The 17,260-nt window shown below is 40.0% G+C and overlaps 1 protein-coding gene across 2 annotated transcripts in view; it reads left to right on the forward strand.

The window, feature by feature from the left end:
• MAN2A2 (mannosidase alpha class 2A member 2) overlaps positions 1 to 17,260 on the forward strand; it is a 243,957-nt gene that overhangs the window by 117,467 nt on the left and 109,230 nt on the right. For both annotated transcript variants that reach the window (XM_073568628.1, XM_073568627.1), the window contains exon 5: positions 15,130 to 15,301. In XM_073568628.1, the coding sequence (XP_073424729.1) occupies positions 15,130 to 15,301 (172 nt within the window). The remainder of the gene's footprint in view (positions 1 to 15,129; positions 15,302 to 17,260) is intronic.

Raw genomic sequence — 17,260 nt, forward strand, 5'->3', positions numbered from 1 at the left:
TATAATTCCACGTGTTAATTCATTGTTTTGATGCCTTCAGAGTGAATCTACAATTTTCATAGTCATGAAACTAAAGAAAACTCTTTGAATGAGAAGGTGTGTCCAAACTTTGGTCTGTACCGTATGTATGTAATCGATATTATACAGTGTATTACATATTTACAATTTATTACAGTTTTTTATGTTCTAAACTTGTACTCCAATAAATAGATATTATGTTCTATATAAATATCTTGATTATTGCATCATAGAAATGATTAAATGTCTGATGTTCACATTGTACTACAATAAATTTTTCACTTAAATATAAGCAATATATGTGGGAGTCGTGGAGTCGGTGTAAGGGAAATTGAGGAGTCGGAGTCGCAGGTTTGGCTTACCGACTCCACAGCCCTGGGAAAAGATCATTTTTGTGGAAAAAATATGATTTTTTAATTGTACGTCTGTACGTTATAAACTTCTGTGAAGCCCTTGGGGGTTCAAAGTGCTCACCACATATCTAGATAAGTTCCTTGGGGGGGTCTAGTTTCCAAAATGGGGTCACTTGTGGGGGGTTTCCACTGTTTAGGCACATCAGGAGCTCTCCAAACTTGACATCGCATCCGATCTGAATTCCAGCCAATTTTGCAGTAAAAAAAGTCAAATGGCGCTCCTTCCCTTCCGAGCTCTGCCATGCGCCGAAACAGTGGTTCCCCCCCCCCCACATATCAGGTATTGGCTTACTCAGGACAAATTGCACAATAACTTTTCCAGTCCAATTTCTCCTGTTACCCTTGGTAAAATAAAAAAGTTGAACCTGAATTAATTTTTTTTTGTGAAAAAAAAGTTAAATGTTCATTTTTTTTTTTTAAACATTCAAAAAATTCCTGTGAAGCACCTGAAGGGTTAATAAACTTCTTGAATCTGGTTTTGAGCACCTTGAGGGGTGCAGTTTTTAGAATGGTGTCACTTTTGGGTATTTTCTATCATATAGACCCCTCAAAGTGACTTCAAATGTGATGTGGTCCCTAAAAATAAAATTTTGTTGTAAAAATGAGAAATCGCTGGTCAACTTTTAACCCTTATAACTTCCTAAAGGCCCCGTCTCACTAAGCGATCTCGGTAGCGAGATCGCTGCTGAGTCACAACTTTTGTGACGTAACAGCGATCTCACCAGCGAGATCGCTGTGTGTAATAGCGATCAGCGAGCGGCCCCCCTGCCGGTATCGCTGATCGCTGGAAGAAACCTCTGGATATTTCTTTGGTCGCTGGTCTCCCGCTGGCCAGCACGCATCGCTGTGTGTGACAGGCAGGAGACCAGCGATCAGGTGTAAAAAATAATAAAAAAAAAAAAAAATATATAGTTATTCTCACCTTCCGACGTCCTGTTCAGCCATCCCGCCTCTCTCCACGCTCCGGTCCCAGTGATCCTTTGCACGAATGACCGCGAGACTTTGTTATCCCTCGAGACCGTGACATCTCGCGGTCATTCGTGCAAAGGATCACTGGGACCGGATCGTGGAGAGAGGCAAGATGGCTGAATGGGACGTCGGAAGGTGAGAATAACTATATTTTTTATTTTGATTCTATTTTTTACAGCGATGGCAAGCGATGCCGGGCGCTCGGCATCGCTGTGCTGATCGCTGGTGAAGCTGTCTGTGTGACAGCTCACCAGCGATCACATAGCGACTTACTAGCGATCCTGACACCTTGATATCAGTGTCGGGATCGCTGCTAAGTCGCTTAGTGTGACGGGGCCTTAACAAAAAAAAAATTTTGGTTCCCAAATTGTGCTGATGTAAAGTAAACATGTGGGAAATGTTACTTATTAAGTTTTTTGAGTGCCATATCTTTGTGATTTAAGACCATAAAAATTCAAAGTTGGAAAATTGCGAAATTTTCGCCAAATTTCCGTTTTTTTCACAAATAAACGCAAGTTATATGAATGAAATTTTACCACTAACATGAAGTACAATATGTCAAGAGAAAACATGTCAGAATCACCGGGATCCATGGAAGCATTCCAGAGTTATTACCTCATAAAGGGACAGTGGTCAGAATTATAAAAATTGGCCCGGGCATTAACATGCAAACCACCCTTGGGAGTAAAGGGGTTAAACCCCGGAGCTTTTTTGGGTTTTGAGTTTTCGTTTTTCGCTCCCCTCCTTCCCAGAGCCAAAACTTTTTTATTTTTTTATTTTTCCGTCAATATGGCCATGTGAGGGCTTGTTTTTTACGGGACGAGTTGTAGTTTTACCATGTGGTGTACTAGAAAACGGGGAAAAAATTCCAAGTGCAGTGAAATTGCAGAAAAAGTGCAATCCCACAATTGTTTTTTGTTTGGTTTTTTACTAGGTTCACCAAATGCTAAAACTGACCTGCCATATTATGATTCTCCAGGTCATTACGAGTTCATAGACACCAAACATGTTTAGGTTCTTTTTTATCTAAGTGGTGAAAAAAAAAATTCCAAATTTTGTTAACAAATTTTATTTTTGCCATTTTCCGAGACCCGTAGTGTCTCCATTTTTCGTGATCTTGGGTTGGGTGGGGGCTTTTTTGTGTGCCGAGCTGATGTTTTTAATGATATCATTTTGGTGCAGATACAATCTTTTGATTGCTCGTTATTGCATTTTAATGCAATGTCACAGCGACCAAAAAAACGTAATTCTGGCATTTTAGCTTTTTTTCTTGCTACGCTGTTTAGCAATCACGTTAATCCTTTTTTTATTGATAGATCGGGCGATTCTGAATGCGGAGATACCAAATATGTGTAGGTTTGATTTTATTTTTATTGTTTTACTAGTTGGCCCGTGCGAAATTTTCGCACATTGGTCGTCAGGGGCGCAGGCAATTTCAGAAAAAGCAAGCTGGTCAAATGTAAATGTACTTCATGAGCTGATGAACACAGACAGGTATTTATATATGTAGATTTGGTAATACAGTAAATTGGTTTGATAAGTAGAGGCCAAAACATGTCTTACGGTTGAGGTGCCACCTGCAGGTCCTTGTTTCTTTCTGCAGGTTTATGAAAATGAATGTTTGAACTGTATTTAGTGATAGAATCGTGAATGTGTGGTTTGTTTGGCTCTTTTCTTGCTGAAGGGAGCAAGTTTACCTTTCAAATAGGTTATCATTTGTGTGTGGGGCGAAGTAATTAGCGAAAAAGCAGTGCATGTTTACAAATGTGTTTTGCATATGTGACTCACCATTTGTGTGTGTGGGGAGAAGTAATCACCGAAAAAGCAGAGCATGTTTACAAATGTGTTTGCATATGTGACTCACCTGCAGTGAAGTGTGCAATCCTCCAATTTGCCTGAAATAGGCTGGCAAGCAGTTTGGCAAGCTGGAAAGCCCCAAAGGAAAACGTTTGGATTTGTTTGTGATGTCAGTAAACAGCTTTGTGGTAGTGTGTTTTGGGTATTAACTGGTTAATATCCGCGGGCGGATCGCAATTCCACCCGCTGCTATTGCGGGCGCATGTCAACTGTTCAAAACAGCTGATTGTCCCGGGAAAGATGTGGGCTCACCGCCGGAGCCCACATCAAAGGGAGGGAGTCCGACATCGGCATACTAGCGCCAACATCGGAATAGGGTTAAACACTGAGGCCTGGACATTAATCTACAAAGTGGCTTGGTCCTTAAGGGGTAAAATTAACCACATGGTCAAAAAGGGGGGAGCTGCTGCAGCTCACTATGCTGGTGTCAGGGCTGTTCTCGCTCCTGTAATAAGACTGTGTACTCGCATGCTGGAAATTTCTTTTCATGACAGAAATAGGCCTCAGGCCATGTATACACGTTCAGTATCTGGTAAGTTTTTTACCTCAGTATTTGTAAATGGGTGATAAATCCAGAAGTGGTGACGTGTTTCTATTATACTTTTTCTCTGATTATTCCGCTCCTGGTTTTGGCTTACAATTACTGAGGTAAAAATCTCACCAAATAATCAATGTGTGCACGTGGACTTATTTACCAGGACAAGGTCACAGTAAGGCTGTGTTCACACACAGCGTTTTTTTTCGCGGTTTTTCCAGCTGATTTGCCAAAAAATCCGCAGGAAAAACACAAAAAAGAAGCTTCCCATTCATTTCTATGCATTTTGCACTTTTTGTGCACATTGATGCGTTTTTTTACCGCGAAAAACCGCATCGCGGTACAAAACGCAGCATGATCACTAATTTCGCGTTTTTTCCCGCTTTTTCCATGTGTCTAGAAGCCGCGCGGAAAAAAAACACATAAAAAACAGTGCAAAAATCGCGGTAAAACGTGCAAAAAACACGCGGTTTCTGGGAAGGGAGTACTGTTTTTCAGCAGAAAATTTCTGTTACGTGTGCACTTAGCCTAACAGAGCACTACAGGATGCAGCAGATGCCCATGATAAAGGCATGGGCAGCATAGGTGTAAAATACTGATGAATAACCACTCACAAACCTACCACTCTTGGAGGGGGTGATTGCACAGTGTCTGGCTTACAGTTAATTAGTATTTACCATACTGTTACATCACTTGGGCTGTCCAGCACTATATAAGTGCACCCCGCAATGACGGACACTCCAATTTACCCGGCCAGCGCTAAAGGGCCTGCCTGCATCCTGCATAAAAATAGAAAAATGTGCAATAAGAAGATGTACAAAATTCATGATGTATTGGTTGACATTTTGGCCACAGACTTGCAACCCACGTCAAAGGTCTTCATTGCCTTTAGAGTCCCTACATCAAAATCAAAAGTATATCAGCAATTGAGAAAATCATAAAACATAACTTTTAATAAGTAACATAAAAGCTACCACAAGATATAGTGAAGCTAAAAACACGCTAAATCAAATTGTCACAGACTATAACAAAGAGTGTCTGTATAAGTCTCAAAAACAGATCACACCATATATACATGTGACTATTCCAGGTCCGAAGTTTGAGAGGACTGGACAGAATATACTTGGTTTGAGATACTAAAACTCGAGACAAAGATCAAACAATGAGCAGTTTCCTTATTAGAAGTAATACATTGAAACAATTTTCTATAGAGAAAAAAGAGAAAACCTCTACCCTGTTCAGGTTATCAAGGAAGTTGCCTGTTTTTACATATTAAGGAGACATCATATACAGAATCCACAAACATAATTATGAGAAATGGAAAGATCTCACCGCATGCATATGGAGGATGTCCCCAGTCAGATGTCCCATCAGAGTCATGTTAGGTCAGGAAAAAAGGCATTCACCCTAACCAAGCCCTATCAGAGCTAACAAACCTGACCCCCATGACTCCTGCCCTAACAAGGGCAGTTCACATCTGACCCTCAAAATAGAAGCCCTATTATATCCCTGTGCATCCCGACACATTTCGTCAGTTAGTGACTCTTAAGGGGACCTACTAGCACTTGATGGGCACAATGGGCATACGCCGGGGCACAATTGTGTCTGGTATGGGCAGTGTGAGCCACAACATTGGTATTTATTTAGATTGTGTACTCAAACCTTTTGTTGCCTCCTTACAATCCTTTGTACAGGACACTCCTGATCTTCTTCGGAGATTAGAAGGACTATATGTTGATCCTGAGGTTAATTTGGGCAGTAAAGATATCGAGGCCCTTTATACTTCTATACCCCATGACAAGGGGTTGGAAGCAGTATTATATTTCCTCAGCACCAGAGGATGTCAATACCGGACCCATAGTGAATTCGTTATCAAACTACTTCGGTTCTGTCTCACCAAGAATTAATCTTGTTTGACATAAGATATACCACCAGCTCAGGGACACCGCCGTGGGGACCTCTTGTGCCCCGACGTATGCTAACATGTTCCTGGGCTCTTGGGAGAAGACTCAGGTCTTCAGGAGTGGTCTTGATAAAGTTGGACAGATTTAGCTATGGGTCCGGTATATAGATGACATTTTGGTGCTGTGGAGGGGCTCTGTTAACAGCTTTTCTGATTTTGTTGGCATCTTGAACCATAATGATTGTGGTTTGTTCTTCACATTTGTTATTGACCCATTTTCATTGTCATTTCTGGATATTTTGATTGAAAAGAGAAATGATGGTACTCTTACCACCTGTACCTATAGGAAGCCCACGGCTACAAATTCATTATTAAATTGGGATAGTAGTCATCTGATGCATCTAAAACGTGGGGTACCTAAGGGCCAGTACCTCAGGGTACGCAGAAATTGTTCCACAGAGGAGTCCTTTGAGAGACAGGCAAAGGAACTCAGACAGATTTTTGGACAGGGGTTATCCCCATGATGTTCTGAAACGTGCTTATTGGGGCGCAAAAAGTAAAAATAGACTAGATCTCCTTAAATCTAAACCTAGAGTTGAAAACAAGGGAGAAATGAGACAAGTCACTACTTTTGATAATGGAGCGAACGATGTACGTGGTGTTCTTGCTAAACACTGGCCTATCCTATTAATGGATAAGGATATTGGAAGGGAACTTCCTATGCGACCCCTAATTACGTATAAAAAAGGCCGTTCATTGAAAGATCGTCTGACTCTCTAATACCACATGGTTACCCACTAATGTCAAAGGTTGTTTTAGATGTGGCCGCTGCGTTGTTTGTTCCCACATTGTTCCAGGAAGTAGCTTTGTTAGTAATGTTACAGGACAACAGTTCCAAATCTGGGAATTCATTAATTGTAGCAGTAAAGGAGTAATCTACAAGGCTACCTGCCTGTGTGGCAAAGAATATGTGGGTAAAACCATCAGGGAATTTAAACGCAGGGTGGGGGAACATTGGGGATATTACCCATAAGAGAGATATCCCTATCTCACACCATATCAATTTTTGTCTAGGAGGGAACATTAATTCCATCAAATATGTGGGGATTGAGAGGGTAAAAAGACTACCAAGAGGTGGAAATTGGGACCGGATCATCTTGCAAAAAGAGACCAAATGGATATTTTGTTTGAGTACTATGACCCCAGGAGGGCTTAATGACCAACTAAATTATAGCTGCTATATTTAGGGTTTTCATATGTGTGTTAACCTTGATTAACAGAGAATTTATTTTTCTTGCTTATACTGTTAAATACCCTAATTCCCTTTTTTTGGCTATCATACTATATTCCTAGTCTAGGGTTTGATCATTATCCCTCACCTTTGTTTTTGTTTTGGTTTATTGTTTTTTGTGAGTTAAGCTATCCTTATTTGGATGTTTGTATATTAATCTACGTTGGAAACCATTTTGCTGTGCTGACGTTTTAGAGGGAAGCACTTTAGCTGCGCTCCCCTTTGGCTTGTTGCGCTGTTTTCCCTCCGTTGTGTTGTCTCCCGGAACTATTTTGCCGCGTTTGGCGTTGTGTGGGGAGGTGTATCTAGGCTGCACCGCCTTGTGGCCGGTCATGTATCGCGGCGCACTATTTACTAATGTGCGCATGACCGGAAGTGTGGCGGCCATATTGCTTTCGCGTCTCAAGTGTCGCGGCCTTTGCCACGCTGTGTGCGCTGACTTATACGTCAGCCGTGGATTTGAATGAAGGGGGCGGTCTTGATTAGCCTCTTCCTGCGTGATGAATCATGTGTTGCGTTCCACGGCGGCTGATGGTGGACGGCGTGCATTTCAATAAACCACAGGTGGGTGATCTTATCTTGATTGGCAGTTTATTTAAGTGCCCTCTTTGTCAGCTTGCCTCACTCCATTGTCATCTTAGGAGGCAGCCCATATATTTGGTTAATATGCCCATCAAGTGCTAGTAGGTCCCCTGAAGAGTCACTAACTGACGAAACGCGTCGGGATGCACAGGGACATAATAGGGCTTCTATTTTGAGGGTCAGATGTGAACTGCTCTTGTTAGGGCAGGAGTGATGGGGGTCAGGTTTGTTAGCTCTGATAGGCCTTGATTAGGGTGAATGCCTTTTTTCCTGACCAAACATAACTCTGATGGGACATATCCTCCATATGCATGCGGTGAGATCTTTCCATTTCTCATAATTATGTTTGTGAATTCTGTATATGATGTCTCCTTAATATGTATAAACAGGCAACTTCCTTGATAATCCGAACAGGGTAGAGGTTTTCTCTTTTTTTCTCTATAGAAAATTGTTTCAATGTATTACTTCTAATAAGGAAACTGTTCATTGTTTGATCTTTGTCTCGAGCGTTAGTGTCTCAGACCAAGTAAAGTATATTCTGTCCAGTCCTCTCAAACTTCGGACCTGGAATAGTCACGTGTATATATGCTGTGTGATCTGTTTTTGAGACTTAAGACCCCGTCACACATAGCGATCTCGCTAGCGTTGACCTGGAGAAGTCTTGCGATTTAATCGCAAGTCACACGTGTGGTGCGTTTTCAATGCGATTTTTAATCGCATCCATAGACTTGCATTGGCGAGTCCGATCCGAAAATCGGTGACAATCGCAGCAATTGTGTCCCACTTGTTGTTGATTCTTCACCAAAAATTTACATTTGGTATCTTTATGTTTGAAGCATGATATGTGGGAAAAGGTTGAAAAGTTCCAGGGGGCCGAATACTTTCGCAAGGCACTTGTATGTCACACTGAATGGTTTGTAATCTTGTGATTTAGGGTTATCGAATATAAACAGAAATAAGCTAATAGCAGTTTTCAAAGGGAATCGGTAGGCAAGATCTCACCCCCAAACTATTTATATGATGGCATTTATAAATTCAGACATTAATAAATGCGATAAGAATGTAAATCTGTCAGCAGGATTTCACCCCCACCCAAACTACGCATGTAGCTCAAAGACAAGTCTAACAGTCCCTTTACATTGTCAGTCTGTCGCTCCATTACTGAAAAATCAGAGCTTTCAGCTATCCGCTATTTGTAGATCTGGAGCCTCTGTCACTCCAGCTCTATCCCTGCTCATCACTGTCTTCTCCTACTTGACTGATGACTTCTTTGTCTGAGTCACACAGCACGTAGACTGTCAGTGAAGCAGGAGAAGGCGGCGCTGGAGGAGGATTAGAGCTGGAGTGACAGAGGCTTGAGATCCACAAATCGCGAATTCAGGCTCATTTGCATATCATTCAAATGCTGATATCTCAGCATCGGAGAGGCGGACTGGCCATGTAAAGGTATAACTGGATATGTCTTTGAAAGAGCCATATGAGTAGTTTGAGAAGGGGTGAAATCCTGCTGACAGATTAACATTTTTATTGCATTTATTAAAAGCTGGGTTTATGCATGCTCTCATATTTCTGTTCTGTCTTAAGAACAGAAAACTGAATATACAGGCAATGGAGACCCCTTACTTGACAGACATGAACAGCTCCTGACATATTGTATTGACTATAATTGGTCCATCAGGTTTCCAACATAGTGTCTTTAATTTTATTGGAAGAAATAACCCAGCATGCTGTACTATTTTCTCTTATTTTTTGACAGTCTGCGATGGAGGCCCCTGACTTAGACCACATTAAGCAGCAATAATCTCCATTATGGGCTTCAGTCATCCGCCTTTCACATTACTGATGAGTCATTTTAGCTATTCATCATTCCAGAAATACTTTGTTTTTTTCTCTTTAAATTAGCTGTTTTTTTTTTTTTTTACAAAAAAAGTTAACGATTAGTGACAGCAACTCTATTGTGTTCAAATTAGGACTTTGACAAAGCTAATCCAAAGCTTTAGTTATAATTTCCTTATAACATTTGCTTTTATATTTTAATGCTTTTACATTAGACCGCTTATGCATTAGTTTGAGCTTTAGGGCAGATATCTAGACTTTCTACAGAAGAAGTTTTCTTTAAGGCCAAATTCATGATTCATGTAGGAACCACGATGCACAGACTGGCTGTGGGTCTCCTGCCTCGAACACAACAGCCTTTTAGGCATATATGAGCCTACGGAGTTTGGGAGACCTGCGGCCGGTCCATGCATCACGATTTGTACTTGTACCATAATACACTGACTCCAAAATTTGGTTTAAATTCATAATTTCTTATTTCTTTTAACAAGTTTTGTCCGATCTTTCAGCAGTAATAATTCCCACGTGATTTTTCTACACTATAAGGGACGGAGTGCAGACGGCCGTATTATCGATCCTAGTGCAATCCGCTAAAAACATCAGATCGCACCCCGACCAATTTAATTCTATCGGGCCGTGCACATGTCTGACTTTTTCACTGCATGTTCCAGTTTGATCTTCAATTTGGATCGCACTCAGCCATGCAAGTCAATGAGTTTGTGGAAATTACTGGATTACTCTCAGATGACATCTGAGTGCAGTCTGATTTCTGTGCAGTGACACAATGCAGAAATTTGGTTCTCCATCTTCTCCTCACAGAGTGCTCCGATTCTCTCATCCCAGAGAATTGGATCACACAATGCTGAGACAGTCTGATCACACTCTGGTCAGAGTTTGATTGGAGTGTAATTTGCATAATCTGCATCTCAAATGAGAGAAATTTTGCTCATCTGCACCTGCCCTAAGAGTTGTTGTTCACATGATAAAATCCTGTGTTTCCTTGATAATTTGCAATAATTAAAAGCTTTTTTGCCTAATAAATCCCTTCTGTTTCTTATCTCTCCAAAGAGCATTAGCTAAAAATTTTGAGGATCATTATGGTGACTTTTTTTTGTATAAAGAATGGGGGTGTTATTCTGAAATGCCATTCTTTTCTTTGTTACTCTGACCAGAAATGAGAATCATGGAAGTCTTCCTTCCATTGTGTAGTAATGAATACTTTAGACTAGGCTGCATAATTCTTTAGTTCACTGAAACTTCTAGGATGTTCTGTGACTATGAATGAGTTGTTGCTTCACCCTTGGAATACATTTTTCAAGCTGTCTTCTCGAGTCTTCTCACTGTGGTTGATATCCTGAGCCTTAGAAATTGATTTACAAAAGATTTCTTTTTTTGCCGTTATGGAAGAAAAATGATTTGCTTCAATCACACTGGAATGATTTCTCCTACTTTAGAATTCCCATAGCAAACGTTATTACAAACCACCAAGAAAGGTTGTATGGTCTTATTGTTGTAGGCGAAGAGTAATTATACCTGGATTTGCCAATTACCCCGGAGATTCCTCATCAACCATAAGTATCAAATCTGAGATATCTTTCCATGTGTGGCCAGCATCATTGACCATATCCTGCTAATCAAGATTTTAACTACAAATGAACCCCTCTCCTTGTAACAGTGAATGACAGACTATAGTGTATATATTATATACAGCGGGTGAAATAAGTATTGAATACGTCTCCAATTTTTCAAGTAAATATATTTTTAAAGGTACTATTGGCATGAAATTCTCATCAAATGTCAGTAACTCATCCCATCCACACAAGCAAAGAAATCAAGCCACAGATGTCCATAAAGTAAGTTATGCGTAATAATGAGAAATGACATAGGGAAAGTGTATTGAACACATGAAGAAAGTGAGGTGCAAAAAGCCATGGAAAATCATGACAACAGCTGAAATATATCAGTAATTAGAAAACGATCCTGCCACTTAGTGTGAAATAATATTAGCTGGTTCAACTGATGTCCTATAAAAAGGTGTCTCATTACCAAGGTGTCCACAATAAAACTCTCATAATGGGTAAAACCAGTGAGTTGCCTCAAGACCTTTGCAACCTTATTGTTGCAAAACTTAGTGATGTCATTGGTTACAGAAGAATTTGTAAACTACGGAAGGCTCCAGTTAGCACTGTTGGGGCCATGATCATTTCACATTAAACCGGCCATGACCAGGTGCTCCCTCAAGATTTCAGGCAGAGGATTGAAAAGAATTATTAGAAGAGTTGTCCAAGAACCAGTGACCACCTGTGAAGAGCTCCAGAAGGAACTGGAATCAGTAGTTACAATTTAAAAAAAACAAACTATAATAATGCACTCAACTCCCATGACCTGTGTGTACGCTATTCAAGCAACACTCCATTGCTGAATAAAATGCATGTTTAATGGTGTTTAAAGTTTGCTCAGCAACATTTTGACAAGTCAGGGAAATACTGGAAGAATATAGTCTGGTCAGATAAGATCAAAATTGAACTCTTTGGATGCCATAATACACACCATATTTGGAGGCCAAAGGGCACTATATATCACTCCCAAAACACCATACTAACAGTGAAGTTTGGAGGTGGGAACATCATGGTGCAGGGCTGTTTTTCAGCATATGGCACTGTCAAACTTCATATAATTGAAGGAAGGATGAATGAACAAATTTACCAAGACATTCTTGATAAAAATCTGCTGCAATCTACCAAGATGATGAAGATGAAACAATTGTGGACATTGATCCCAAACACACAGCCAAGGAAACTTTCGATTGGTTTCACAGACAAAAAACAAAGCTGTATTGGATTCACCTGACCTGAATCCAATAGAAAATTTATGGAAGGAACTAAAGCTCAGAGTTCATAGAAGGAGCCCACGGGACCTTCAGGATTTGAAGACTGTTTGGAAGAATAGGACAAAATCAAATCTGAGCAATGCATGTGACTAGTTTCTCCATACAGAAGGCATCGTGAAGCAGTCACCACCAACAAAGGCTTTTGTATGAAGTATTACATAAGTTTCAGTAAGCATGTTCAATACTTTTTCCCTGTGTCATATCTCATTATTACACATAACTTAATTTATGCACATTTGTGGTTTTATCTCTTTGCCTGTGTGGATTGTAGGGGTTGTTACCGACATCTGGTGAGAATTTTCATGTCTTTAGAAATATATTTACGTAGAAAATTGGTAACGTGTTCAATACTTATTTCACCCGCTGTGTATATATACAGTATATGTGTGTGTTTTGTCTGTTCACAGACCCCCGTAGACTATTTTTTTTTTTTTTGGATATATAATTATTTTTGGCTGCAGAATTAATATAAGTTTATGACATTTCCATATGGTATCTGTTTTGAATTTTTGAAATTATGCTATCCAGGTGCTGCATGTGGGCCCACATGCATCATCTGCTGATATATGGCATATAGTTTGTTTAGTAATGTTATATTAAAATATATATTACTATTTAATTTATCTGACTTATATTGGATTCAAACTGGTGCCATTGGTTTAATTTATTTTCATTCTTCTGAGGTATATGGTGATCTTTGGTGGTGTCTATTCACTTGTTCCACCTTACTAATAGTCCTTATGTTAGGGTTTAACTTGGTTGCTACATATAAGGGAGGTTTGACTAGCGAATGCATTGAACTATATAACATCATGCTGACTGATGTGATTTGTATAATGTGCTGGTTTCCACAGTGACGTACCAGGTGACGCTTTTAGTCACATGTGATCTAGCCAACCAATGGGATAGTTTTTAACATCGGCATCTTACGCATGCGCTCCCTGGAGAAAGCGTCGGGCCTTCTTAATGACGTACCCAGGCACATGCTGTTCGGCTGTCCAGACAGCCGCTAACTTGTATGATGCTTCGGGCATGCGCACTGTGGTCTCCTTCTATGGCGGACCACACATCCGGGTCGGCGTGCGCGGCGGTTCAGCACACCTGCTATGATGGGTAAAATTACACATTTGGTTATAAAGGATGGGCCTGGATAGATGTCCGTGTGCACCCCTTCTGAGGAAGAAATCGAAACGCACGTCAAGGGGGTACGTTGTGGCGGTCCTGGACATTGGGTAAATATTTGCACCCTTTAGCCTCTTGTCTATTATTCAAGCTGTATCACTGTTGTTTTTCTAAAATCATGAGGATTATTTACATGTGGTTTGACCATGGTGTGCTTAAAAATCCAGCTTTAGGAATTCTCTTCAGGCTCTTCATCATATTTGTTGAATATTAACCGGTGCATTTTTTCTTTTGCAAGTTTGCACAAATATTTAACCCTACAATTTGTCCTTTGGATTTGTTTCTGAGCTCTTAGTTATTTTTATAACCTCCAAATCCCACCTGTTCTATCTTTTACTATTGCATTAATCATTTTTAGGAAATCTGGGCTTTGGTGTTTACTATTATATATAGGGCAAAAAAACTTATCCTTCCGCACAATGTTTTGCATTGGTTTTTCTGTGTGTCATCATGCCTTTTTTAAATTGTAATGACATTGTTCAATAAAAATGTGTTTTTTATATGAAAAAGTCTATTGGAGGATTTGTTTCTCATGTAGGTTGTCTGTTGTTCACGGTCCTCCGTGTTAGTATTTCTTTTGGGGCAGTCTCTTTGTCCATTATGTTCAAATGTAGCAGACTTGATGCCAAGATTTCTGTGACTTTTTCATAAATCTGGATAGGATTTTAAGAATCACAAAGAAATCATTCCATTAAGATATGAGCTAGATTTTCAGCTAACAAAGGAGGCTATACTTACTAATAATGATACAATGGTTACACCATTATTCTGTCCTTTTCTGTATGAATTCACATAGGACATTTAAATTTCACATTTTAAGGTTCGTTAATTCTATCATGAACTAGAAAGGCAAATGGCAATGTAAGCCTCATAGCTGACTGGAACTCTTTCTATAAAAAAAGAAATGTTAAAGGATTGCTGATACTAGGAGAAAGCCGATGTAGGCACCGCTTACATATATGGTATATGTGTAAATGTTTCTGGAAGATCAACTGAACTGGAAAATGGAACTATAAATGTCATTTAATTGCATGGAAAATGAAGCGAACATTATTTTGGCTGACCCTTTTTAATATGTGCTTCTTAGACCTTTTTCACATTTCAGTTTTTTGATGTCAGTTGAAATCCGCCAAAGATTAAAAAAAGGATCCGTTTCCGTTGGATAAAAAAACAGATGCATCGGATCCGTTTATTGGTCGGATCCGCTACAGCTGCTAAAGTCCTGAAATTTAAAGGAACCATGGGGGGGGGAGAGAGAGTTTTTACGCCGCTTCTAGAACGCTATTGAGGGTTAAAATGCTTGGCAGAGCAAATCTTCCGGGCATGCGCACTTGCAAATAGCGGTCCGCCGCTACAAAAAAACACTTCAGAGTCTGTCTGCTCCGCCCAGGAGACGCTACAATTCAAACGGGTCCGTCCAAAAACGTATGCAACGGATGACCATCAGTTAAAATCTGCCGCTAATGCAAGTCTATGGGGGGGGAAAACGGATCCGTCAAAAAGGGGCGGATCCATTTTTTTCTAAAACTGGCAGATTTTGACTGACGCCAAAAAACTGAAGTGTGAAAAAGGCCTTAGAGGGACTGTTTTCTCAATGACAATTGTGTAATGTGGGAATCAGTCTAATTGCTGTCTTACATTTTTACATGATAGGTTGGATAAAAACATTTGATAAATATTACTATGACCAGACTCAGCACATTCTGAACAACATGGTAGTGAAGCTACAAGAAGACCCTCGTCGGAAGTTCATCTGGTCGGAGATTTCCTTCTTTTCAAAGTGGTGGGACAACATTAATTCGCAGAAGAGGGCAGCAGTCCGCAGGTAATGTGCTATCATGTCTGGGATTTTTATTCTTTAGGCTTAGACTGGATTCACGCACCACATTTTTGTGAAAAACATGTCGTTAGTAGTGTTTTGTTTTGCATTTTTTTGTATGAGATTTTACTTTGAGGACTTTAGATTCATTTTCTCATAAGTTTCTTTATCGGACTTAAAAATAAGCACTTGAAAAACATGAAAAAACACATATTCAAAATTACACTGAATTAATACTTCACCAAAAATACCCTCAAAAGGCTTGGGACATATATAAAGAAATGCATTAAAATGCTTTTTGATATTTTAAGGAGCCCTAGACTATTATGTTATCTCAACCACACTTGTTTTAATCATAACATCAAAGGATTTCTGCCGACTCGTCTACTATTTTATATAAAAAATTTTACATTTTTCCAGATGACACTACAACTATAGCTATGTACATAAATTGGGGAAAATATGTAGAGATTAAAGTGGTATACCAGTTTTAAAGGCTATGAACACCATTAACATGGAAAATAATGTTATTCACTTATGTTAGTGGTTACCTTTAGTTAATAAAATTGCTCTAAATTTAAGTCTGCAATCTTCCATTTTTCATTCATTTTCAAACTAATATGCAATATGTATCCTGATGTAAGTTTCAGATTTTTATTTTGTGGGAGTGTCTCTCCCTTTAATGAACCATTAAAAGGACATAACACACAAAAACATTAAAGTGCTCATGTGAACCAGTGCTCAATAAAAAATGGTTTGGTCTCTCCATTGGTATTAGATATAGCATTGCAGCATCGGAGCGTATCCTGCTGGAGAGACGATCCACTCATGGGGAGCCGAGACATGGGAAAAGCAGTGTTAGTGTAAAGTATTCCCCTACACTCCCTGTCGTGCCCTAGCGTTACTCCTGTCCTAACAAGGACAGGCCCCAAGTGGATCTTGTAGTGGACACCCCCACTGATAAGGGGAAAAAATAGACAAAAGCTTCCTACGCGTTTCTTCCCCAATGGTGGGGATTCATCAGGGGAGTCAAATAGATATAAAGCAGTAGGAAAGGATATATAGAATTAGTGTTATCCGTTAAGTCCACAGGCCCTGCAGTGGCGAGGTGCCTAACAAACTAGTGTGACTGACCCTGTCACTACCAAGTGGAGTCCAGGACAGGTATGTGCACACATTGCGGATTCTGCTGCGGATCCGCAGCGGATTTGGCCCTGCGGATCCGCAGTAGTTCCGCAGACATTGTACAGTACAATGCAAAGCAATGGGATTTCAAATCCGCAGTGCACATGCTGCGGATTTTTCCGTGCAGCTTTGTCATGTCAATTCTTTCTGCGGATTCCACAGTGGTTTGACACCTGTTCCATTGTCCAGGTGTCAAACCGCAGGGGAAAACCGCAGATAAACCGCAGGTCACTTTACCTGCAAATCCGCGCGGAAAAAGCGGCAGCTGAATTCGCACTGTGTGCACATAGACTTATAGGTAGGCTTCTGTTCTTTTAGCTGAATTTTACATGCTCCAGACAATTAATCACAGAACAAGAAAGTGAAAGATTTCTGCGAGATTTCTACATGATTTTGTTTCAAGAACTTGCAGGCTGACAAATAGGTAATTGGGAACATCAGTGTTTTTGTTAGACTTCTCAGAAAAGATATTTGGCAGCTGAAGATATATATCTTCTGAAAGGGAATCTGTCAGCAGGTTTTGCTATTTCATCTGAGAGCAGCGAAATATAGAAAAAGAGAACCTAATTCCAACGATGTCACTTAGTTTACTAGGTGAAGTAGTTGTGACGCAAGCAGAGTTCTGAGATAAAACCCAAGATAGAAACATAACAAGCAAATTCCCTGCAGTATATGAAAAAACAGCGATAGTGCTTGAAAATAATATCGCGTACTTAATTAACCTACCGTATATACTCGAATATAAGCCGAGATTTTCAGCCCGTTTTTTTGAGCTGAAAG

This window comes from Dendrobates tinctorius, unplaced genomic scaffold (assembly GCF_039654945.1).
Source record: "Dendrobates tinctorius isolate UK_male_01 unplaced genomic scaffold, ASM3965494v1 ptg000022l, whole genome shotgun sequence".
NCBI classification, from domain to species: Eukaryota; Metazoa; Chordata; class Amphibia; order Anura; family Dendrobatidae; genus Dendrobates; species Dendrobates tinctorius.